The 24,737-nt window shown below is 45.5% G+C and overlaps 1 protein-coding gene across 1 annotated transcript; it reads right to left on the reverse strand.

The window, feature by feature from the left end:
• Positions 1–165: 165 nt before the first annotated feature.
• yap1 (Yes1 associated transcriptional regulator) lies at positions 166–24,184 on the reverse strand. The gene is made up of 8 exons (XM_037466392.2): positions 23,471–24,184; positions 22,179–22,408; positions 13,592–13,710; positions 12,502–12,615; positions 7,613–7,764; positions 5,384–5,511; positions 4,152–4,264; positions 166–3,035 (listed from the first exon to the last, which is right to left on the reverse strand). The coding sequence occupies exons 1-8, from the start codon at positions 23,669–23,671 to the stop codon at positions 2,800–2,802; spliced, it is 1,293 nt and encodes a 430-aa protein (XP_037322289.1). The 5' UTR covers positions 23,672–24,184; the 3' UTR covers positions 166–2,799.
• Positions 24,185–24,737: the final 553 nt, after the last annotated feature.

The following is a 24,737-nucleotide window of genomic DNA, read 5'->3' on the forward strand; positions in this document are numbered from 1 at the left end:
GGGTGTATTTACATGAACTGAGAATGCATGTTTATTTTATGTAAAATACAAGAACTAGTCATATTATGTTTTATCCATGAGTACAAGTTTATAGGGTAGATAGACAGTTACAATTCATTCATTAAAAAAAAAAGAAAAAAAATATATAACACACAAGAAAAACTATTACCACAAAAGTATATACTTTATTTCAGGCCAATTTCAAAGTATCATATGAAGCAAGATATAATGTAACAGAATTGAAGGTTCTAAAACACATGCACATATCTATCGAAAATAAAAGAACAGATCATTACTAAATATAAATTCATTTCATGTGCATTTAGAAAATGCAAAATCCTTTAACTGTGATTAGTTCTACTGCTAAAATGACAGTCAATAGCTAATACGCTCAGACAGTTACACACTAAAAGCATAAAAATCAGGTTTGTGTGACAAAATGCGGCATTGCATCAAAATGAAAACCGTAGCTGTGGAATACATGCACTGTAGTGTACCCCTTGTATTAGTTGCATTGTCCTCAACACTGTTTATCCAATAAAATCCAGACTAAAAAGAGGTTTCTCACACATAAAAATAAATTGTTCATGATCGCTGATCTAAAATATATATATATATATATATATATATAGTTCCATCAGGTTAATGCCGCAAACTTCGTTGGCAACAGAATGTGACAACCTGAATGGACTTAACCCAGGGCATGCACAGCAGGTTGATTATTCAAAGGTTACTGCAGTCATGCAAAGATGGAGTCATGGTGTAAACATCAAAGTAATGGGATTATGAGAGAATTGTCAGTGTGTCGTCTCCACTGCAGATGTAGCAGTTTCCTACGCAGAGATAATGTAAACATGCGAGCGCTTATAGAGGAATCGCTTGCCGCTCTGTTTTGAAACCTCAACTTTAAAATCGGAGGGTTAGTCACTCAAAACTGTCTAAAAGAAAAAAGAAAAAAAAATCTCTCAGCTAGACCTATTCATAGACATGTCCATTAACACTTAAAACCTACATCATTTTCTCATTAGCTTATACAGTGTGTTCAGAGGTTGATTTACAAATCATACTGGTTCTGGACTCTGTGAAAATGGAAGCGAAATTAAATGTTAGTGTCATTAAAAATAAAAAATAAACATCTTTGGAATCTGCCACAACAATTCCTGACCGGATAATAACTGATTGTATCTTAATTATTTCACAAAAAAGAACAAAAAGAAATAAAACAATCCGCAACTCACCGCCATCAGTCAATCCCTGGCCTTCTACACGACCCCCACAACATGGCTCTAAAACCTGCTTAAACTTGTCATTGTCCTTTATAAACCCCTCATTTTAGCACATGGCATCGCACAGAGGGGCTCCGCTCTCGTCCAACTGTTTGTTTACTGTACATTGTCACAAGGTTCGATTGATCGAAGAACTGTAGTTTGTTTTGCCAAGAGATTTACCTTTTTGGTTACTGTTCAGGAAAGATAGCAAAAGCTCCATTTGATCTTCAATGCATCAATGCAAAGATAGCAAAAGCTGGATTTGATCATCACAATAACTGTAATACCTATAAATCAGAGACAAGAAGTGAATCCGCAAAAAAACAACAAAAAACTGTCTTTTCGGTGTCTTGGCTGACTTCCTTTTGGGGAAGTGGTGTGCTGTGAGAATAGTTGAAGTCGTTAAAAAATGTTAACTAATCTATGAAAGAAATTAAAAAACAAGAAACAAAATGTAATTTGCTCGAAGCTATCATACATATGTATTAATCTAAAAACAAAAGTATAGTAAAAAGAGAAAACAAAGAATGACTCATGATTTAGGCCTGGATAAGACAGATACTTAGAAGCTGGGGTTTAGAGATAATAAAAAAAAAAAAAAAACAGTAATCCCTAAATCCCGTTATGTGTTTATAAAACAAAAATACAATTTTGATTATTGAACATTAGTTAGAGGAAAGTGTGGCTGATGTAAGCGAACACAGCCTATTGCTTATTGCTCTATTACAGAAACCAAGTAATTGTTCATGTTGCTCGCGTCTCAAAAAAAAAAAAATACTACTGAAGGCACTTGATCTATTAAAGGTTTAACTTAAACTTGCTGGCACAGCCAAGCAGCAATGTAGTCGGTCCCAGGGCTACAACCCCCCCGCCCCCCCCAAAAAGCCAACATGTCCAAACTTGGCCTCACATTACCTTTACTCCAAATCAGTATTGTACTCTATGCTTCAAACACATCATTTTTGGTTTGTCAGGCTCGTTGACAACACACTAAAAAATAAGAAGAAAAAAAAGGATAAAAACATACAAGGCCAAATATAAAGCTATAAAAGCTAGATGCAATAGTCCCAAACGCCGTACGGTAGCGCTGCTTCATGCTATATTGCAGGAAAAAGGAGGCACCAGAGACTTCAGGAGATAACTGATGGTGGCAGAAGAGTTGCAGAAGAGTTCATGCACCCACCCAGCTCAGCTTTGAGGGGAGACCAGGGAAAGGAACAACCCCTGCTTCAGGTAAAGATGCCCTAGTTTCACTGACAGATCTGTGAAAGATTTGGGGACCCTTGCGTTATTGTCTGTTCATGGGCCAGCCTTGAAGACACAGACAAAATAAAGCGATAACACACCAGTGAAAAGAAAAGAACAACACGGCCTCAGAAGAGATTGGCCTTACATGCCGATTACAGAAACCGAAGTCCGGGGAGGCAACGCTGAAATGTCTCGTCAAAGCATCCGTGACTCCTTCACAGATGAGAGCAGGCAGCAGTTCAAAGTGTGGGGAGAGGAGTTAGGAGGGTCCTCCTCAAACCTTCTATAACCACGTGAGGAAGCTCTCCTTGTCAATCTTGGTAGCTGCCAGCACCGTTTCCATGTCATTGAGGATGTCGGAGCTCAGGGCCTCCTGCAGACTGGGCATCAGCTCCTCGCCCTCTACCGCCATGCTCTCACTCTCGAGGGTGCCCAGGTCTACGTCTGTCCCCGGGATGGCGTCCAGGTAGTCGGGGAAACGGCTTGGCTGTGTTGCCATGGAGGGTGGAAGAGCGTCCCCTGGTGAAGGATACAGATATTATTATTGCATCTGTCATGAGCGGGATAATCAAGATGCCTCGCCCTGGTTCTTGCGGCCTGTACTATTGCTGATCCTCAAAACACACACACACACTGCAGCATCGTTTTGGCTTTTAGAGCAGCTGGTAGACCAGGGGTGGCCTAGTTGTTCCAGCGCGATCGCCAGGCCGATGGCCATGGCAGTGACAGTAGATCACCTGCCATTGAGATACAATCTCGGTGGGTCACCGCGGATGTGCGGTCGACCGCGGGAGCTAGCGGAAAACTTGCTATTGCTAATTAGCATCCTTGTTTACTACCGACACATTTAATTTAATTCAAAAGAAACCTTGTGCAGAGCGAGTGATCGGAGTACGGTAACGACCAAGAAGGTCTGGAATGGTTGTGACGCTTCCCTCGCATCTGACAGATGAGAGGCTCGTTGTTTTTTTTTAAATATTTGTTTTTTGCTCACGTTACACAACGTTGTTTTTCCGCTTAGGCACCGCTACTCGTTCGCTCGACTACTACTACCCCCCCGCGTCTTTTTAAACAATTCGAATGGTGCAAACGTCAGCTGGGGGTGAGGGAAATTCTATTCTGCATCAGAGTATCTTCAGCCAGTTCATGACCACTACCACATTTAATTATGTTAGCAGGTTCCCATGGAAAGCCCAGAGCACCAGTGTAAACACGCAAATGAGCAGAATATTATATATATATTCACTTAAACAAACCAAAGAGTGTTTGGAAGAAATGTCAGCTTGGTTGATTACTGAGGTCATTGAACAACATTCCTATGTTTTTGTCGATATGAGGACCCCCCTCCCACCAAAAACAGTTACTCTAGAATCCTAGTAGTAGTTGCAAGCAGAAGATTAGGGGGAAGGCTACGACATCTGACCCATGCTGGAAAGAATTGTAAAATACAAACGAGCCAACACCGCCGCGTTGTTCACTTTTCAACACGGGGCCGCCATGTTCCACCTCGTCGCCGAATACCAAAACAACGGGCCGCCCTACCAGGCTGAGCGGGGGAGAAACACCCGAGGGCAGACTAGGGAAGGCTCATCCGCAAAGAGGCCGTCAAGGGACGGGTTTTGCCTCCGGCCTCACCTGTGTCCATCTCGTCCACGCTGTTGAGGAAGTCGTCTGGAGTGCGAGGGACGCTGTAGCTGCTCATACTCAAGCCGCTGTCTGTGCTCTCATCCCTGGAGTGGTAGGTCCCGCTGGAAACATAAAGAGACAGAAAGCTCTGTGAACTCTGCGCAAGCACTAATGAACATCCCCGATTTCCATCAAGCTGAAGGAAATGACAAAGCGTTTTTTGTCTCCGCAGAGTTTGAGGATGACCTCGATGACCTTCATTTAAATGCTTTGAAACTGAACTAGGTGAATCTAATTAACTGATCCAACAAAGCAAACAGCACACTCGGTTATTAAAAGCACACAGGCTGAAAAGTAACAGTGTGGCCTCAATTCCCTCCGGGACCTTCTGCACACATCCACATTTCCACAGTCATATTTGTTTGGACGGCTCTGGGGAGTAATCCACGGTGACACCGAGCTTCAATATCTGGCACTCTCCGAGCAGAACACGGGGGAAAAGAGCAACAATGAAGGGGACAAGAGAGAGACAAAGAGGCCGAGAGAGGACATTTGACAAGCCTATACTAATTAGCAGAGGAAAAATATGTAGGCAGAGTATGGCAGAGGCAGGATGAATGAGGCCATTGTGAGAGTAAGGGAGTGGAGGCATGGGGGTGGGGTGAGGGGGGAGATTAGGTTGGCCTGTCTACTGACTGGACCACATGTTCTCATGGCCTGCTTGCTATTCAGCTCTTTCCTCACTTCCTCGGCTCACTAGAACTAGAGCTTGAACTGCTCGGAGTGAGCTCCCAGAATGCCGTGGGGCGGCATTGAAGCAAGTGGAGCAGTTTCAGATCGACCGGGCGTTGCGTCGTCACTGATATGAATGCAAAAGCCGCCCGTCTCAACTTTGAATAAAAGTGTGGGGTTCCTCTTCAGACTTTTCACGTCACCACGTAGCTTCTTCGGATGGCCCTCAATGCTGCCGATGTAACACCAGGGGTCATCGTCGCGCAACGAACGGCGTCACCGAGCCGCTGGTCCGTGTGAGACATTACCATGTGAGGAGGGTTAAGCTCAGAGACTGGCCTTCTGTTCGCCCTGCTTGTGTAACTCTAGGAGCTCTCACCAGAGCTCCAACATACACGCCGTCTGACGAGCTCAGCCGGAATGGAAGACCTCGCCAACTGCTGCTGCTGCTGCTCAACTGTGATCGTGCTGGACTAGTGTGGGAATGATGGGTTTTGTATCAAACCGACCTGTTGAGGAATGGGTCAGTGCTGTTGGCGGTCATGGTACGGGCATCCTGGGCCATAGGGGAGGACACAGGGTTCGTGCCGCCATCTTGATCCATACTTGTGGGCAGCTGATTCCTTATAGTGAGCTCCTGTGGAAAACGAAAGCAAAAAAAACCACAAAAAAACAACTTGTGAGCAACACAAATAAACCCCCACACCTAACCTCAGGGGCTAATCATACACAGCTTCAGAAAAAAAAAAAAAAAACATATCACAACTGCCTTTTACCCCTGCTGCTCTGCTGCCACTGCGTAAAATGTTCAATTTAAGGAATTACAAACAGACCGCCAACATGGTGCAGGCCATTCCTCCCCATACAGGGTGTCGAATTACACGGGAGGCCGACAACAGTTGGACGCAATTGTTTTCCACACATGCTCAGATCCCGCTCTGATCAGATAAGGCAGCGGATATGAAGTCATGCGCTTTTCCACCTCCTTCCTCTGGAAGTCCTTGAACGGGAAGGTGAAGTGACTTGACCAATGTCACCGTTTGACATCTCATTAAACCTTTACGGGGTCGTAGACAACAACAGAGTGCCAATGGGAGGTTGCTTGTATAGATGGAAAAAAAAAACCCGCTGCGGGACACCTTAAAGGGCTTAATTAAAAGCTCCTATTGGTCGTGGTTGAGGAGATCTTGGCCACAACATTGTCAGAGGCAAAAAGAGAGAAATAAAAAAAATAAAAAAGATGTTTCTCGAGCTGTGGTCGTAGTAGTGCAGCAAGGTGTTTCCTTCTCAAACTACTACATGCTTACACATATAAACAATCTGTCAAGAGGGCTTATGAGGGTTGTGTACTGTCAACAACCGTAATGTCTTCTAGGCTTCCCTTTGGAGCATGAGTGAGCGGCGTCAGCACTGGACTGCCACCCGCATGTTGCACACATCGCCGCTCTTCATCGTACCTCTGCCATGTGGAATCCATTTGGGTGTGGCTATTATTGCCCGGAGGTTGAACTCCCCACACAAGCATATAACCTGCACACAATGTCCTACTAAACTCACGCTCTTCTATATTTGCAAAAGAATCTTGAAACTTCCTGAAAAGTTACTCAATATTTGGAGTTTACTAGAATCTAGTCAAAAGCCTGATAGTGGAGCTCTCGCGGATGTAAACCGTCTGGTCTACAATCCCATCATCTGTAGTTTTCCAGTAAGTTTGGTTTACTGGAAAGTGAGGATATCTGAGGTTTGGATGACTGCTCTGCTCACGAGTCAAAATGGATTTGTGAAGAGGTCGAAACTCAAAGCAACACCTGAAGTATATCGAACAACTGGTCAAATACTAAAGCTATTGAATACATTTCAAGTGTTGCTGGAGTTTGGACCTTATCAGACCTTTCCCCTTCTCCATGTTGGGCCAGAAAGCCTGACTCGCTTCATACACAAACCAGGAGCAGATCTGGTAGGAATGCAGGGAATAGTCCATGCATGCGCTGATATAGATATATAGTTACAATGAAGAAGAAAAGTAGATGAAGAAAAGGGCTAAAGTTCAAGGCTTGGAAATGGCTAATAAATTGGGATTGTGCAGCAGAAATCCTATTTGGGATTAATGAGATTTCTCTTAATCCCTTACATTTGAGAAAGTCAACAATAACCGGGGTTACTTAATCCTACGGTTTTGCGACCTTTAATCGGCACAGTCCAAACCACCTTTTCACTTCCTACACGGTGAACTTTCAACAGCCCGGTGGGAATGGCTCGGTAAACAAGTCACCAGAACCCTCATTCATATAAATAAAGCCCTCGCTCTCTGGTGGTATGACACGACCTTGAGTAAACGACGGGACGGGGCTGCGCCGCCCAGCGTGGGCGGCACAGTGACACATTGCAGTTAGGAAGTGATAAAATGACCACATGTGACTCACAGGAGTTCATTGCAGGGTGCAAGAGCGATCAAAGGAACCTAAACCGCCATAACTAGGAATGATGACTCCTATTAAAAAGGGCTTATTCAGGAGAGCTGCATCACATTTAAAAGATAAACATTTTCCGATGATCTCATCCGACCAGTAAGCAGTGTCCTGCTGCTACGCCGAGGGACTTTCACATACTGAAAGGATTGACCTTGAGACCTTTTGATACAAGTTAGTTGTTCCTCCGTGAGGCCACAGCGCCTCCCAAGAAAGGCTTTTGAACATTTCTTCTTTTTTTTTTTTACTCTTCTACTCCCGATTCCTGACCTGTGGTCTCTGCCGGAGCAGCTCCTGTTGCTTTTGTCTCAGCCTATCCTTCTCGATCAGCCTCATCTGGTTGTTGCCTACTGCGAATCCGGGAGGGAGCTGCCCCCCCTGCTTCACTGGAGCACTCTGAGAGATCCGTTGCTGGTTCAGGGCTGCAAGAGAGACAGGAATGAGTTCAAATGTGTTATTTCAAACATTGCATACGGTTACTACTGTATATTATGCGAGTTGGTCAGCTTAAAGGTTGTATACTGGGAGTCTAAAAATGGAGGATCTGAACAATGTCAAGGAGCCACTGAAACTGGTGAATCCAGTATATCCGTAACCAGATTGAGTATAGTCTATGTTCGGTTTATATTCTGTGGAGAAAAGTGCAAACCAAACATCAAAAAGTCTTTCTGGCAAACGGGGCCAAGTCTTCTGGGTGTCAATTAAGCTGCATGAGACATCTTTTTTTTCTGTCCCCTTTCGTTCCCGTTTTAACCAACGACGTGTTTCAATATCAAATCTGGGTTCTCCGGTTGGCAAACAATAGGCTACCTTATACGGAACATACACCTATAGACACCTGGCTGCGTAACAAGACTAACAACTTGAGTGGGTTTTTTTTGTTTAAACGGTGAACTTGTAAAAAGAGTGAAGCCAGTGCAGCAGGTTATGTAGGACACAGGAAGTCTTCTACTACCTAGTGTGTGAAACAATCACTCTTCCTGTAAGACCTGATCCCCTCCCACTCACTGACTAAGACAGGTTACTTTCGTGCATTGCATTAGTTATGACTTATCCTTTCAGTGTGCGTTTTGTTTTCTTCTTAACAGATTATCCTTTAAGACGGACTGTCTCTTTGACCCTGGCCTGACCGGTCTGTGTGCTAATCAGAGAAACGCATTTTATAATAGATTAGGTTCTGTAAACACCGCACCACTAATCAACGATCTTTTGCCCGAGAAATGTAACAGCAGGTTCAAATGATCAGAACGCGTGTGTGCGTTTTGAAAAACACAGGCCTCCCTCAGTTTCATTTTTTTGTTTTTCTTAACTCTGGCGTGGTTTGGGTCCAACAAACATGTCCCATGAAAGCAGCACAGTGATGCAGCTCTATGCATGCAAAGTAGGTCACACACTTTGTCACCATACTGGGGAAAGACAAAGCAAATGTGCTGGACCGCGAGGAGTGTAACAGTAATGGAACCAATGGTGGGAGCTGTTTGCTTATGCGCTTGAAGCACCAACCAAAACAAAGCCTTTCCCGATAGGGGCGGGGGGGAGGGAGGGAGGGTGGAGGGCTTCATGCAGGGCTGCCTCTATGTTGTCCTGGCCGCCCCGGCACCTTTCTCATCACTATTCAATCACTGTCTGTTTACACTATCTCAGGAGCTGAATGAACCGTGGCTCAGGGCTCTCCCTGGGAAGCTCTGCAGGCCCCACCCTGACTGCATCATCCCCCTCTGTGACACACACACACACACACACACACACCATGGGAGAGTGTTACACTTCTCCACACTTCTTATCTTTTGCAGATACTGCGGGCCTTTGAGGCTTGACCGCTCCACCGTCCAGGCACCATTAGCAGTTCTCAAGGTAGAGCGGTGCTGCACGTGGGCCAAGGGAGCAGCTGTAGTTCTGCAAAGGCCTGAGCCTTAAAGCAGCAGTTGTTTGAACACACTAGTGTGTGCACTCGATATATGGTGTGGCTTTTAGGAAGTTTAACAGGGCAATAAACCAAGATCAGAATGCTGCACTTATTTGGAATAGAAGCGAACGCTTTTACCTTCTCTTCACAACTTTCTGCCCGATCTGACTGGAGAGTACAGTGTTATCATAAGATATCGTACAATGTTATCGTAGACAAAACTATGTACATAACGGCAAGTTGAAATAAACTGTTCTTGAAGGTGGGAGTCTTGAGGAAGAGTACACATTGAAAAGTGTGTGGGGTTCACGACACACAAAAACGGTACGTTGACAAATGCAGTCTTACAGGTGAGATTCTACTGAAGGACCGAATCAAGGACTCCCCCCACAGACCAAACAGCAACCAATGTTACAGGAGGAGCTGAGCCCAAACAATGAGCGTATCGCAGCAGGGAATTACATCTGAGGGCGAGATAGCAGTGAAGGACAGGTTCACTTCAGGGCCACAGCGATAAAGCATAAAAACGGAGGCCACACTTGGCAGAGGAGACGTGTGTGTGTGTGGTTTTGGTGGCGCGATTGAAGTCAGCAGATCATATGGGCGGCGATGGTTGGTGGGCCAGGCAGATAAGAGACAGGTTAATGCCGTCTGCCTTTTGTCTTCTTCACACACGCCCCTGTAACACGAGGCCCGCAACACTGGCCCTTATCGGCGCATCACACTGCCGGCGCATTAACACACATCGTCATGTTGTATGCGATGGCTCCAGTTTTGTGAGACTAGAATGCAAGTTTCACAACTGTGAAGCTATCCCTGTTTAATGTCTAGTCCCCCACCTCCCCAAATACTTGATAGGAGCTTCTTCTTCTTCTTCTTCTTCACGGTGTTTTTTTAAACCAGTGTCTCAAATAAGTATGCAAGCACATAAACGTGCAAACACCATATTTTCCCACCTTGGGACACTGGGATGGTGGGTTTCCAAGTGTCTTTTTTATTTAGTCGGCTTCATACGGTCAGCTGCCAGAATCTTAAGAAGCACAACACACTGGGGTCCCTCTTCCTGGCCTTGTTGTGCTTTACAGATTTTACCTTGCGCTTGCTACCATTCATAAATCTGTCAGTCTTTGTACATCGCTTCTTTCCTAGGTCTAATCTTTGTCGCTGTCGATGCTGCGCCTCTCCCTCGCTCTCGCTGTCCCTCCCTGTGACAAGTCACCGTGTCGGTTTCGCTTTTATTTTCATTTTCACCGTCGTGGCTGTGTTAGGGTTGGCGATGAAGCCGCCGCGACCACCCGTCGCCCCACCGCGCCCCCCGTGGGGGTCCCACCCCCTAGTTTGGGAACCTTTGCTTTACACAGACTCACTGCCCGCCCCAAGCACGCTATGCCAACTTTCCTGGTGAAGGAAAAAAAAAAAAAAAAAAAAAAAACATCACATGACGGATAATGTGTTTAACAAACCGCTTTCGATTAAGGCTTCAAAGCAAACCTCCCTGTGCTCTACGGTTTCCTCCTTTGTTTTTGCTACACTGTTCCTCTGGAGAAGTGCATTGAGTAAAGCAACACATCTACATAGAGCCGCCCCCACTCCCCCCTACTTCCGAACTCGGCCACAGCGCCCTCACGGCTTGTTCGCCGCCTCCTTGGACGTTAAAGAGGATGCGTGCTTATCCCGTCGGCGTATTCCCTCTGTTCTTCTGTTTTTCCTTTCTTCCCCCTTTCGCCGTGCCTCTCCCTGCCCCCCAACCTCCCCCGCTCACATTGGAGTTCTTTGACTGAAACGGTCTGGAACAGATTAAGAGCTGGACCACAGAATAAAGAGGCCTGGCAGAGATTCAAGTCTGTCTGGAGCTGCGGCCGAATGGGGCTGCGCCTGCACAGGGCCTCACGCAGGGGAAGGCCAGCCGGCAACAGCCCTCAGTTAAAGGCGCTCCGCTGCTTTTCTTCTCAAGGCTCAAATTAGCCTCCATTATCAAAGCAGCTGGCTTACGATGGGAGACCTACATAGCAGGAGTATAGTAGGTTTCTCAAGCGGAGGAGCGCATCGCTGTGCTCGGGTGTAGGGGGGGTAACTGCGGAGGATATCATCAAGTCTTCAACTACACTACGAAATATCAAGTAGCTTGAAGTTGGTGTCACTTAGCCATCCATCATAATATCTAATAAAATAAAAATAGCATGTGAGCAACATAAGAGGTGCAAATGCAAGTGATTACGCACGGGGAGATTTGCTCGCATGTGGGAGCACAACGACGTTTGATTGCACATAACGAGTTAACATGATCTCTTTCTCCCTTTGACTGGGCCCAGCAGTCTTGTGTGTTCAAGACTTATAAATCTTCAAAGGGCTCCGGCGATCGGAGCCGCCATCTCTCCCCAGCTGCCCCGCTCTCCTTACAACTCTGTTTTCAACTTTCCTGCCTGTCTTTAGAGAGAGAGACTCGTAATTGCTTGAAAAAAAAACTTAAGTCCCAGGCGCGATTGGGGGGGGGGGGGGGGGGAGAAACAGCTAAAATTAAACAGGATAACAGGCTTCGTGCTGAATCACACATGTTGCCTTTGTGAAGCAGGATGAGCCTCCCCGGGGAACGCTGCTGTGATGAAGGGACGCCACCTGAAGCGTAAATGAGTCACAGTGACAAGCGGGAACCTTCATCTCTTGGAGTCTTCCTTGCATAGGAGGATTAGCTCATTCCCATAGCCGGAGAAATCTCCACGCACGTAGCGGGTCCTGTTGCTGATTGACTCAAGCCTGGGCCACGACACACTGAAAAGCTAACTGTCAAACTCAAGCTTGGCCTGGGGGGGGGGTTAATGGCTAACTCAGCTGTTGCGCCGATGCTAAAATGGCCGACAAAAGGTTAGGTGAAAATGTTGAGGGCGGTTTAAGGAAATCTGGTTTTAACAACCGACGGTATGGTTAGTCACTCCAGAACAATGTGGTTTGGTGAAATAAATAATGAATCATTACAGAACTGGACTCACAATTTCATTGTGCTGATGCACGTTTTAGGGATTAACCAGAACTTTCTACTGAAGAAAAATGCTTTCACTAAAACGTGTTTAAGAAACCATTGCCATATTAAAAATGGGAGTCTCTCAGTGTTCTGATTTGATGTATAATATATATATACAATAAACATATTACACAATTTAAGCAGCTACACTGATTTGTGGGTGCCGGATAAGAACATGGTATTCTACTTAAATCAAGAATAAAACTAAGGAAATCCTCTCTATAGCAAACTCACCAAAGCGTGGGTCAAGTCGTGGGTCAAGCCAGGATGTGGTCTTGTTCTTGTGGTTGATGTAGTAAATTTCTCCCTCTGAAGTAATAGCTTGTTCCCAGGCCTCAGGGAGAGGACCTGAGGAATGACAGGCAACAATAATGTTGGAGAGATGCTGATGGTACAGTCACGCCTCAAGATTGTTCTTTAATGACGTCGTTGTGCAACATATAGTAACGGCTACCTCGTTAACAGCCTGAGTATCATTCATGTTGTAGATGAGATTTGAAAAAACAACAAGAGAGAAACATGGCAGACAGAGTCCCCCGGGGTTTGGTTGACACCTCGCACACCTGCCCAAACAGGTCAGGGGTACAGGCATTTTCCCTCTTAAGACGATGTAACGCTGCTCTCTGAACTTTTTTGCATGTTGCCAGACTTAATAGAAAAGCAAAAACATAATTTACTTCCTTTACTTACCATTATTTACGTATTTTTATTAACAATAACTTAATAGTCAAGCTAAGTTAAAGGAGCAGGACATAACATGTTCAACTCCGTCTGTTCCTTTTCAAAAAATTAATCTGGAATATTCTGGTTATCTTTACAGTTTATTCTACTGACAATTCTTCTTTGTTCTTATCATTTGTTTATACATAAAATCTATCCATCCATCCATCTATCTATCAATCAATCATTTCCACTGGCTTGGACAAATACAACCTTATTTTATCCCCACAATCCAGGTTATTGTATCTGAGATTATCTTATTAGGTTGCCAGCAACAAATTGAGAATACAGAAAAACTTCATCGGTAATCATAGAGTCACGGAGCTCCCAAACCATTCAGACAGGACGTGTCACGTTCTACCTCGGCCTTACCTCACCTAGGGCAAATTCCATCTACATTGGCCACAGCTGAGGTACACAGTGACATGTAAAAACTAGACCAGACTGCTCCTGACTTCTACTGCACGTGGTACGAAAGCAAGACGATGGCCAGAAATAACGGCGAGTTTAGTATTAATGCTGGAAAATCCCACATTGTAGAACTTGTACTGTATTACACGTCATGTGCCACTACTAAGACGGAATAAAGTCAATGTATACATACCACTGGCTGGGTTCATAATGTTCTGCTGCTGGACTGGCACGGTACTGGGAGGGGGAGCCTGGTTCATCTGGAGCAGGGCTTTGCGAGGATCCTGCCAGGTCGTGGTCTGATCAATATGGCTGTAAGGAGACATGAAAGACAAAAAATAAGACCCTAAAAATGACAGTGTATTCCAGAACTAATCAGCAGTAACCGGGGGCTGTTAAATATTTCATATTTCACATAAACAGGAGATCAGGGACTAATGACTCACTGAATGTAATGCCTGCTTTCTGTAAACTATGACTCTTACAGGAAGCCAAACTGAGCTGTGTCTTGTTTGGACCCCGTCTGAACCAGCAGCTCAATATAGGACGAGGAAGATTTCTTTCTTGCACGCCGTGAATCAGAAAGGATCAATTGGACGTTGTTCGGAATTCAAATAAAGTTATAAATGACATGGGCAAAAAGCAGCGGGCTACAACAACAGGAAATGGATCAAGTCAAACATCTGGGACTGTAGGGAGGCCAAACACTACTTCTTGAAAGTGTCCAAGAGGCTACGGTTGGTTTCAAAACAACACAACGTCGCTCCGTCTGGTTTACGGGACGTCTCTGGTGGGACAGGAGCGGGGGGGGGGGGGGACTTTGTGTTGCATTCTGTGAAGGCATTGATAATTAGTGCTTTGTTGGTACTTGTTGCTTGATTAAGATGGAAAGCTAATACAGGAAGCCCTCCTCTTCCGAGCAGGACCCACTCTATTGAGGGAGGGTCAGTCCCAGGGCTCAACGCAGGGGGTCCTTTTTTCCTGGAAGTGGCTCGGACACTGTGGAGTGTCAGGGGCTTTAACAATCTGGCGCCACATTTACAAAGCTTTCACCTGCTGGACAAAGGCACAGACTGAGCTACGACCTAAAACCCCACCATTCACTTGTTCTTTTGGTTTCAAAACATCCCATTTAAAAAAGACCGTGCCTCAAACTCCAGTAGCTTGTTGTTGGAACACCGCAACCCAATTTTTGTCTTTTTGGAGGGACTACATTATTTTATCCAAGTGAGAATAATGGAGTGTTTGCTCATAGCGCGATTAAATATTACCCTCAGCAATCTACGGGTCGTACCCCGCTCTTCAACGCAGTGTGATTCTTTACGACTCGCTGTTAACTTGATCCCAGAGCGCCATTAGGGCAGATTTGAAAACAGCTGGGTGAATTGAGCGATTCAGAGGGTCCTTTGGCCTCTGCGGTAATCCCAGCCTGTCTGTCTGCTCTCGATCCCAGGCCAGAGAGCGAGAGGGCCTGACTCAGCACCCCCCCCCCCCCCCCCTACACAATGCAACCCATTTTGAAGCCCCCCTCTTGTTTATGCTTTGCTGATCAAAGGAGCTGCCAAATCCCCTACCAAACCCTCCCCCAGCCCTCACACACACACACACACACACACACACACACACACACAAACACACCACAAACCAAGCAAAATAGCTGGAAGTGCTCATTTCGGAGGGGCGGGGGGGGCTTTGAGAAAGAAGGGTCACAGGGAGCGGGGTGAGACAACTACAGAAAAGAAGAGGGGGGGGGGGGGACAGGAGGGGGGGGAGTGAAAAAGGGTGTGGGGGGTGGGGCATGTACGGAAGCAATCCCCCCTGAATTCCATTGGCTGGGCGAGTTGCTGTGGTCTTGTTACACTCTGAGAGCCCGCCCTGCCCCCTTCCCACTCTGGAAACTATGACATTTATTATACAGGGGAGGGGAGAACAGGGGAGGAGACTCGGGAGAGAAGCCCTGGGATAAGGGAAGGGAGGGAGATTATCGTAAATGAGAGGCCTGCACATCCTGGTACAGAAATGCTACAAGTGGCAAACATGGACATTTTTAAAGCTCACAGTCTCCAAGAAGTGTGATTATAAATCCTTATCAGCTAAATGGGCTTCGCCTAGCAAAGATGAAAGTACAAAGATTGGATTTTCTATCAACCACCCCCTTCCCCAATGTTTGTAGCTGGAATCAATCAAAACAGATGTAAACAGACCTCTGTTGGAAACCAAGTGGATTTTTATCAACAACAAAAAAACACGCAGTGCGAGGGTTCCCAAAGCAACGCACTGTATTCAAAGAGCCTGCGTGAGGGAAACGGTTAATAAATTACAGACTTTTGGTAATCCATCGGCGGATTCTGAAAACTAAAAGATAATCCATTCACTCGCCCCTACATGGCCGGGGGGCCTATACGCCGCCCCCTGCTGCCGAAACATGAAACAAAAACAATGTCATGGCAACTGTCGGGCCGGCTGGAGGCCACCAGTTGCTGTCAGGAATTGCTGATGATCTGCAACCTCCGCGGTCACAACTGCTCGGTGTTGTCCTTACATGTCATGACACCACGGCGAGCTTAGCAGGACGGCCACCACACCCTAAACCTAACCCCCCCACCCTCCCCTCCCACACTGGGCAGGGCAGTGGACACAGAGCCGGCTGGGCTGTGGGTGAGGCCTCTTCCACGCTAGTTACAGTAAAATCGCTGATTTTATCGTTTTTTGAGGAGGGGGGGGGGGACACTCATGTTACTCCTGCCATCATCTTCATTTTTATTCATACTAATCTTGATGGAGTAAACTGCACTTGTTTACAGCAGCTGTCAAATGGTTTCACTGTGGTTTGATGAATGGGGTGTGCCCTTCTTTTTTTTGAGGGGGGGGGGGGGGGGCGGTATTCAACCACTTTCCAAATGTCTTCAAATATAGAACATATTTTTGGTGTTGCAACGCTGATGGTGGATTAAAGTGAAAATTAAATAAAATTCTGCATCGTCGGAAATGGCGTCCGTCTGACAGTCGATGTTCAAAACATTAAAACATCCGCCTTCGTTAGCTTGGGAAGCGGACTGCGACTTGGCCAGGTACTGCTGCTGCAAAAGAGCGCCGGGGTCCGCTGCCTGCAGCGCTCGGCTTGTTTTTGCTCGAGCTATCATCATGGTCGACCGTGGCTTAGCACGGAGTGGGACCCTTGATCCACCCAGGCACTTGACATCTCCTTGACTGATGGCCCAATTATCGAGGTGGCGTTTATTGTGTCAGCGTTATTTATAATGCGTCTCGCTGAGCAGGAGGGAGCGGGACCTTTCGCATAAAGGCTGAACTTGACGTTGCTTAAATGATTTGGCATTCAACTTTTCGGTTTGGTGCCGTTCGCGTGAAACGGCACCGAGCGGTCCCGGTTGAATCGAGTTTCTCGTTCCACACAAGGGACATTTGAGAAAGAACTGTTCACCATCAGTAGTTAAATGTATGTGTTAAGAGTTCTGAGCACTGGTTTCACAGACCTCGTCTGATTACAGCAGTTTGACAAACGTCCTAACATCGCGATTGCCTGTTTACATCCATGAAAACGGTGTTTACATCTGGCTTTGAGAAGAAGGTTTTACCAAAAAAAAAAAAAAGTCTACTCTGCGGTTCAAATGTCTGCGAATGAGCTCCGCTATCTGCCAAAAAAACAGCAGATCAAAGCTCGATTTGAGGCCAGACAGATCCGCTGAAACGGTCTCTCCTCAAAGCCAGTACAAATCTGCGTTTGGCTGGTGTGAAAACAAGCGAGTGAAGCAACGGGGAGTGCAGCAGCGACGAAATACACCCCACAGCTGAGTTGTCAAATGTTAAAAATGGGATCCTCAGGCCACAGAGGCTCCACCCAGGGAGTATGGGCTTGGAAGCCGATGACGAAAGGGTGCACTGAGGGAGGCGAGATGTAATCAGGCCTCTACGATGAGAATGACCACCTCCTCTCTGGTTGACTGGGGATGCCTGGCTGCCTCTCTATCAGCAGGACATCATCAAGAGAGATTATTGGGGCAACCTCTGTGACCCTATTGTGGCAACCTCTGTGACCCCATTGTGGCTTTAAGTTTCCCTTTGAAGGAGGGTTTGTCTCATCATACTTCCTAACGAAGCAACTAATTCACAAAGCAACAGGACTGACCTGCTTATTTCAAAGCACAATTCAAAAGACTAATGTATTTAAGCACCCTTTTAAAGGAGAGCCATGTTAAGTTAAAAAAAAGGACTGGGTTACATAATCTCAAGTAAATCAAGTGGTGGACAACTTGTCACATTTTAGGAGTAAAATAATTAAATATGTTTCTATTTGTTTCCCCTCCCCCAGGTGCCACGGTTTGAGAACTCTCAACCCCACCTGAGACGGCCCGTGGGCCAGATTCTACGTCTCTGTGGAGATGCACCCGGTGACACTGAAGGCATTGATGTCTGAGACAGAGGTGTTACATCAAGACTTTGGTAAACATTAGCAGGATTTTCTCACAGTCCCATTTGTGTACCGAGCTGACAGGCCCCAGTTGAACAGGAAGGGCTTTGTCTGTGTGTGGTCAATATACCAAAAGTTTGTCAAACACAAAGTTGCTCCAAATGAGGGTCCGCTCGGCACAGGCTCCCGGCCCGGCCTTCCCAGGGCTATTTGGGACCAACCGAGTGGTCCCGGCGGTTTAATTTGAAATCCAATTTGCCTCAAGCTTTAAGTAATCACATAACAGTCGATACAGAAAATATTTGGGCGTTAAGTGTGATGCTTACGTAAGAAGGAGAGTACGAGCTCGGTGCGAGCCGAGCGATTGGACAAGACAGTCAGCGGTGATATAAAGGCATCAAATACTGAAATGATTCAAATAAAAAATGATCAAAATCATCTAGCTGTCGGTCAACGGTCGTTATGGTTAGCGGGTAGAAAATATTTTGGACTTTATATAGAAGAGTTAAGGGGAATGAAATAAGAGAACGCAATGGCATTTTTGTATTGGCTCAAAAACAAGATGTTGGTAGAAAGTAAAACAAGAACCAGCCATTTTGTTAATATTGTGATCCAAATCAGTCCAACAAGATATACAATTGCCTAGTCTATCTGACTTGTTTTTAGTGCAACAGATGTCCAGGAAAGACTCCTTGGACTCAGCACAATTTACAGATAAATAATTAGTAGCTTTTTACAGTATCAAATTCATGGAATCATCACATCTGGTCACAGTGGATAAGTTGATCCTTAGGAAATCTCTTAAATTTTCGAAATGGGCGAGTCGGCCATTCCGGTTGTGGGAAACCAGGCTCATCAAAACAGTTTAAGATGCAATTGAGAAAAGACAAAAGTGTCCATCAGCTCTACCTGCCCCTGAGGGCAGACAATAGCTGCCCCCCCCCCCCCCCCCCCCAAAGCTTCCCTCCGCTTCGGGCTGACTTCCCACGGACTAAAAGCTCATTCAAAGCTGCATTTAATTAGCGCCCGGAAACAGTGATTACCCCTCCTAGTTTACCGGTGTGTCTAAATTAGAAACCTTCATTACTTTATGACCCAACCCTGGAGACCGGCCCTGCCCCCACTCCCCCCCCCCCCCCTTCCGTATCTCCCCGCTAAGCAAGGTGACCCAACCTCCCTGCCCCTGCTGTCATAAATCAAAGGCCACAGAAAACTGCTGGAAGAAAGAGGAGGAAAGGTCAACACACTTTGTTGACATTCTCCCAGAGTTCTCAGACTTCTTCTCAGCTTAAGGATTTTGTTATTTTTGTTATAGTCAAAACAATAGTTTTTTTTTTTTGCTTATTAATCTCCTATTTCCTACAACAACGAATTATCTAAATGGGTAAACTTGATTGTTTTATCATGTCAACATTTCGATGCACCCCAGTTGACATCAATCCAAGATAACAATGATAGAAAATCCAAGAACAGGAGAAAAAAATAGAAGCTAGAAACAAATACAGGTCAGCATTTGATTCTCTTAAAAAGGAAGAAAATAAATTCTCCAAGCAATGTTTCCCTTGCCCTAGCCCAACAAGTCTCGAGAAGCACGTTCTCCTCTCCCACCGCCATCTTTAAAACTTCCTGTCAACCATTTGTCTATTTTGGGATGGCTCACATGAGCCTCAACGGGCCTGTGGTCTGAATAAAGATCACTGTTTCACTGCTGGGACAAAGGGAGGGCCGGAGTTTCTCTTTGGCCCCTCTTCTAGTCATCTCCACATGGCTGTTATTTAACTCCACTGACACAAAAGAGGCGCCATCACAGCGCCACGGCTCCATTCATGCCAAAGCGGAGCCAGGCCTGCGATGTGACTCACGGAGAGACCCCCCCCCCCCCCCCCAACCACCCACCCGACTGCATGATCCTGTGGTGTATCGAGTAAACAACAAAAAAAAAAAAAGTGATTATTTAAAAAACATTTTTAAAACTTTCACCCTGGGTTAATTTATCTCTGAGGACAACAGCGGTCACCTGAGTGTAATGTGAGCCCCTGTTCTCTGCTCGCTGGTGACAGACTCCCCACCCCCAACCCAACCCAAACCACCCACCCACACACTCTCTCTCTCTCTCTCTCTCTCTCTCTCTCTCTCTCTCTCTCTCTCTCTCTCTCTCTCTCTGGCCCAACTTCACTCCTCCTGCAACTCGTCTCGGTCAGACAACCCCCGTTTATAAATAGGGGAGCGTCTTTTCCAGCAGCTCTGCTGAGGCCGCCTGTATTCCAGATCGAGTATCTGCACTTTGATGTGCGGCGGATGGAAGAGGTCTGCCAGAGTTTTCCTTACGTGAAGACAAACCCTGAAGCGCATGCCAGTGGAAACACGGGGCGGCTCTCCACAGCAACACAAGTGTTCTCCTGAAGCCAAAGGGCCCAAGACGCAACTCTTTTTGGGGCTGACTTGTAAACACAGAAGAGCAGAGACTCAAATCTCAAATCAGTCTGGTAATATTCAACAACTAGGTTTTCGTAGAGGGATTGAATTTAATATTCAAGATCGAGTCGAGTGTTATTCTTAGAACAGAGAAAAGAAGCTCTGCAGCAAACATGGTGCAAACCCAAATTGTGCCCTCGTCATTGATCAATCAACTGATCAATCATTAGTCAGAGAAAGTAACTGTTTATCTGGAGTCCAGAAAATGTAAAAGTAAAAGAAGAAGAACGACTCAACTCTTTGACAACTACACAGTTTGTTATGTTACGAAGAACAAATTACACACACAGACATATCCCCAAAAAACAGAACTTGAGTGCAAATAAGGAGATTTAGGTTATCCAGGTTCGTCTACACCAGACTGAACTTGGTTTGAAATGTCACTTATTGTCTGGAGGCGCATTCGATCACTCAGTAAACACAAGCAGTGATCCTGGGAGAGTCTAGCGAGTAGTATTTTTTTTTCTTCTCTCCCTTCTTCCCTCCCTTAAACTCTCCACGAGTGCTTTTGTACATTTTTTGAAGAGCCTCCTAAAAAAACGGCGCAGATGTTTGCCAGATGTGAAACCTTAAAACATCTCCTTTTGGATCCAAGTACAGAGTCAGAGAGTTATACTGCCTCGAACAGACAGCATTTTGCCTTTGAGGGAAGTTCGAGACAACTTTCAAAGTCAAATTGCCTCAAAAACATGTGCCGCCGAGCTTTTTAATACACTTTGGAACGTTCCAAAAGGAGCGGATTATCTTCAGGTCGCCACAGGTTCGTCAATCCTTCAGAGCTACAAAAGTAAAGCTATAAAGAAGAAGAATAAAAACTCTTACATTCCCGAAATATCACTGAACCGGACTGTCTTAAAAAAAGGGCTCTGGTATAAGGACTACCTATTCTTGTTTTGAGTACACGTTGGATTATCAATGTGTAGGAGATATGCTGCTTAGCAGACGAGCTGTCCGGAGACGTCTGTCCTTTGCTGTCTTGAGGCGTCTACAATGATCCATTGTTTCTACTGAAACCTGATCCCAAGAAAAGGAACACCACATACAGCAGCAGGCCCTCAAAAGACATCTCCCTTGTTTGCAAGAGGCCACCAAATTTAATAAGCCAAAATTCAACTGTTACAATTGTCTCTTTTTGAGCTCACTGGCCCCCATTGTGCACCGCAGCAGATTTGTAAATGATTTGTCAGCATAATGTCCACTGTGCAGCGCTGGACTATAACAGTCCGATCCCAAGACCCCTTCTCTGCTAGTTGGACTTTTATCAAACATTAGCCCAAGTTTACGTGTTCCCTTCTTCTCTGAAATGCTGTTGCAAAAGGTTGAACCTAAGGGAGATACTCAAGTATTATTTTTTTTGTATATTATCTGTTCACTGGACTTACCCATCCCCGGTTTAAGAGGTCATTAAAAAAAAAAAAAAGACAGCAGGTTTTAAGCAGGTTTCCTGCACTCGGATGAAAGTCAACAACTATGTAACGACAAACACGGTCTTGTTTGACAAATAATAAAGGACACGCATTTCCTGTGATGTGTTGATGATATACTTGGGTAGTTACCGCAGACGCCTCCCCCCCCCCTGACATTATCGGGTCACAAAGTCATAAATTATTGTGAAGAGGTTTTAGTAAAAACAAATATTTGCATTACATAGCTTTCGTCGGAATGCAAAGTGGTGTCAGAAGGACAGAGGGGTGTCCACAGGGCTGAGGACTCCATGTGCTATAAATCAATAAAACACTTTGTCCCCTCTCAAAGCCACCCGTCCATTTCCACAAAACACATGGCATCAAGCTGCAGAAACCTTCCAGGTTTTCCAGGAGACTGAAGAACGGACGAAACCGCATGGACACTCGTCGGCCAGCGCATCAATACTCACTTGAGGAAGTATCTCTGCCCAGAGGCCGTCTTGGCCATCTCCCACCCGGGGGGCAGGGACACGTCATCGGGAATCTCATACGAAGACTGGCGGAGATGTTGAGGGGAGGGCGGGGGCATGCCAGACATGGAGCCACCAGTACCAGCGCCCAGCTGAAGAGAGGCCGGAGACGAGTGAGCTCGGACGTGGTGCGGTTGGAGGACGCCGCCGGTGCCAGCGTCGGTGCTGGCCTGGTTTGGGGGTTGGAGGAGAGACAGCGTGAAGTTTCATCTGATATTGTTATGAAGCAAAACAAGTCTGTCCAAAAGTACAAGGGGGTATGAAATATATGTATTATACAAAAAGGTCAAAGCCTTAATGTGATCTTATGATAATATATATCTTATGACATTGTACACAGTAAAACAAAACATCAAATAATGAGTTTCATTGTGAATATAAAATAAAATACTGTGTTTGAGGCCGGTTCACAAATAATAGGAATGATTCAAGTACACAAATCCATAAAAGTTATTTTTAACAATATGATACATTTACGCGTATGCTAGTTCGTTCTGATCATGCGCATGCGCAGGCAAGTTGGAGAGTTGTTTTAAGGATGAGGTTGAGGCCTGTGCGGGACAGGGGAGAGCGCGGACTACGCGTTGCACAAACGCGCATGCGCACTGGAGAGAAAAACCTCCACAGACTACAAGCAGCATTTGTGGGGGACGTGGTGGGGTTTGTGGGTGGGGGGGGTGTCATAGCAGGAGTTCAACCATCGCAGGATTTCATGAAAGCAAATCCGCTTATGTACAAAAACATTATTATTTGACTATGTTCACAAGTTAGTTACCGTTCTTTTCCCGAATGGAACCAAAACATTGACACATATGTACAAGTTCGCTTAAAAGGGAACCAGACAAACCAGTTAAAGTAATAATAATATTATTATTTGCTTCGAAGAAACACATTTCTCTCGAGCATAATGTTCTTTACACACAGTAATGTGCACAGATCTTTGCACAGATTGCCAATCGAATTAAAGCTTGTGGGAAGAGATCAAGCTCAATTTCACCGTGACAGAATAAGTAAAGGAATGTAGACACATTAGTGTACAAATACGACTTAATAATAATTATCCTACAACACAGGACGTGTCGGGGAGCCCGGTGGTGACACCCGGACACGAATATGAACCGACTGTAGGCTCCCACTCGTGAACCGCGGGGGCCCCTGTCCTCGCGGGACGGGCCTGTTCCTCCGGTCGTGATTTCTGGGAAGGGGGCCGAGGAGAGACAGGGCGGGCTTACTTGTCTGGAATGGGACTTTGGTTCAGGGGGTTTGAAGAAGGAGTCTGGCAGCTTCCTCATCCTCATGGGCACGCAGGGGGGCACGATAGTGTTTTTCGGGTTCATCACGGCGTTGAAGAGAGCCTCCAGGTCGGTCTCGGAGTCGCCCCGTACGTGGACGATCTGGTGCCCGACGGGAGGGTTGTGCTGGCTCGGATCCATTTTCTCCCGACCCAAAAAATAAACTTTCTGTGTCCCAAAAATATCCCGTTCTGCAACGTCACGCAAAAAATAATTAAAAAATAAGTTTGAGTCAATCTCAAACTTTTTTTTTTTCACAGCAGAAAATATCGACGACACTCAGAAAAAGTGATCTCGAGTCATTCTAATGTTGAACACTCGAGTGGTTTGTTTTCTCCCAGAGTGTGTTAGCTGTCGAAATCTGCAGTGAAACACAGCGCTTTCCTGTTGTTTCTCGCTGGCATTCTTGAGAATGTAACAAAGCGCATATCTACTCCACACTGGAATCTATGCTGTCGTCCGGCCCCAAACTTAAAAAAGAAAAAAAAAAAAAAAAAAAAGTTCACGCAGCCTCAAAAGACGAAAAACAAACGCCGCAAAACGCACTTCTTCTACGTGTCGGCAACGTTGAGGCTGTTATAGACTATTCTTACACGACAGAATCACTGTGCGAAGGACAAATCTCTGCAGAGCACTTTCCAGAAAAAAAAAAACTTTTTGCTCCAGTCGGGACTAAACTTTGGGCAGGACATCAAACTTTATGACTCATGGGATGTCTGCTGCGGAGGCGGGGCTTAGGACTCATTGGGACGAGAGTCTTTAAAGGTACAGACAGGGAAGCCTGGGGTCTAGCCAAACTTTTACATCTTATAAGTAACATTTCAGCATAAGAATACCAATATTTGAAGACATATATTTGTACAATCTTTTACTATCACCCCATCCTCTCAAACCAGGATTTTGACAGTCCCCTAGTGACATGGGGCCTTTTGTTAATATGTATTCTATAATCGATGGGGCCGCTGAACGGTAATTCTTACACATTAATTAGATAATCTGGACAACAATTGACAAATTAAAGTGTTCCCTATTTTGTTGGCAACCCTTTGAATACAATAAGGACCCCTGCTGCTGCCAACTCGAAGCCCATTCGGGAGAACATTAAATGATGACTTTGCCAAATGAATAAGTAAAAAAAAATAAACATGCAAGTTTTACAATTTTTTCTGTTTTGTAACCTCCAAAAACCCACATGCATTTTTACAGT

Source organism: Pungitius pungitius, chromosome 3 (assembly GCF_949316345.1).
Source record: "Pungitius pungitius chromosome 3, fPunPun2.1, whole genome shotgun sequence".
Taxonomy (NCBI): Eukaryota; Metazoa; Chordata; class Actinopteri; order Perciformes; family Gasterosteidae; genus Pungitius; species Pungitius pungitius.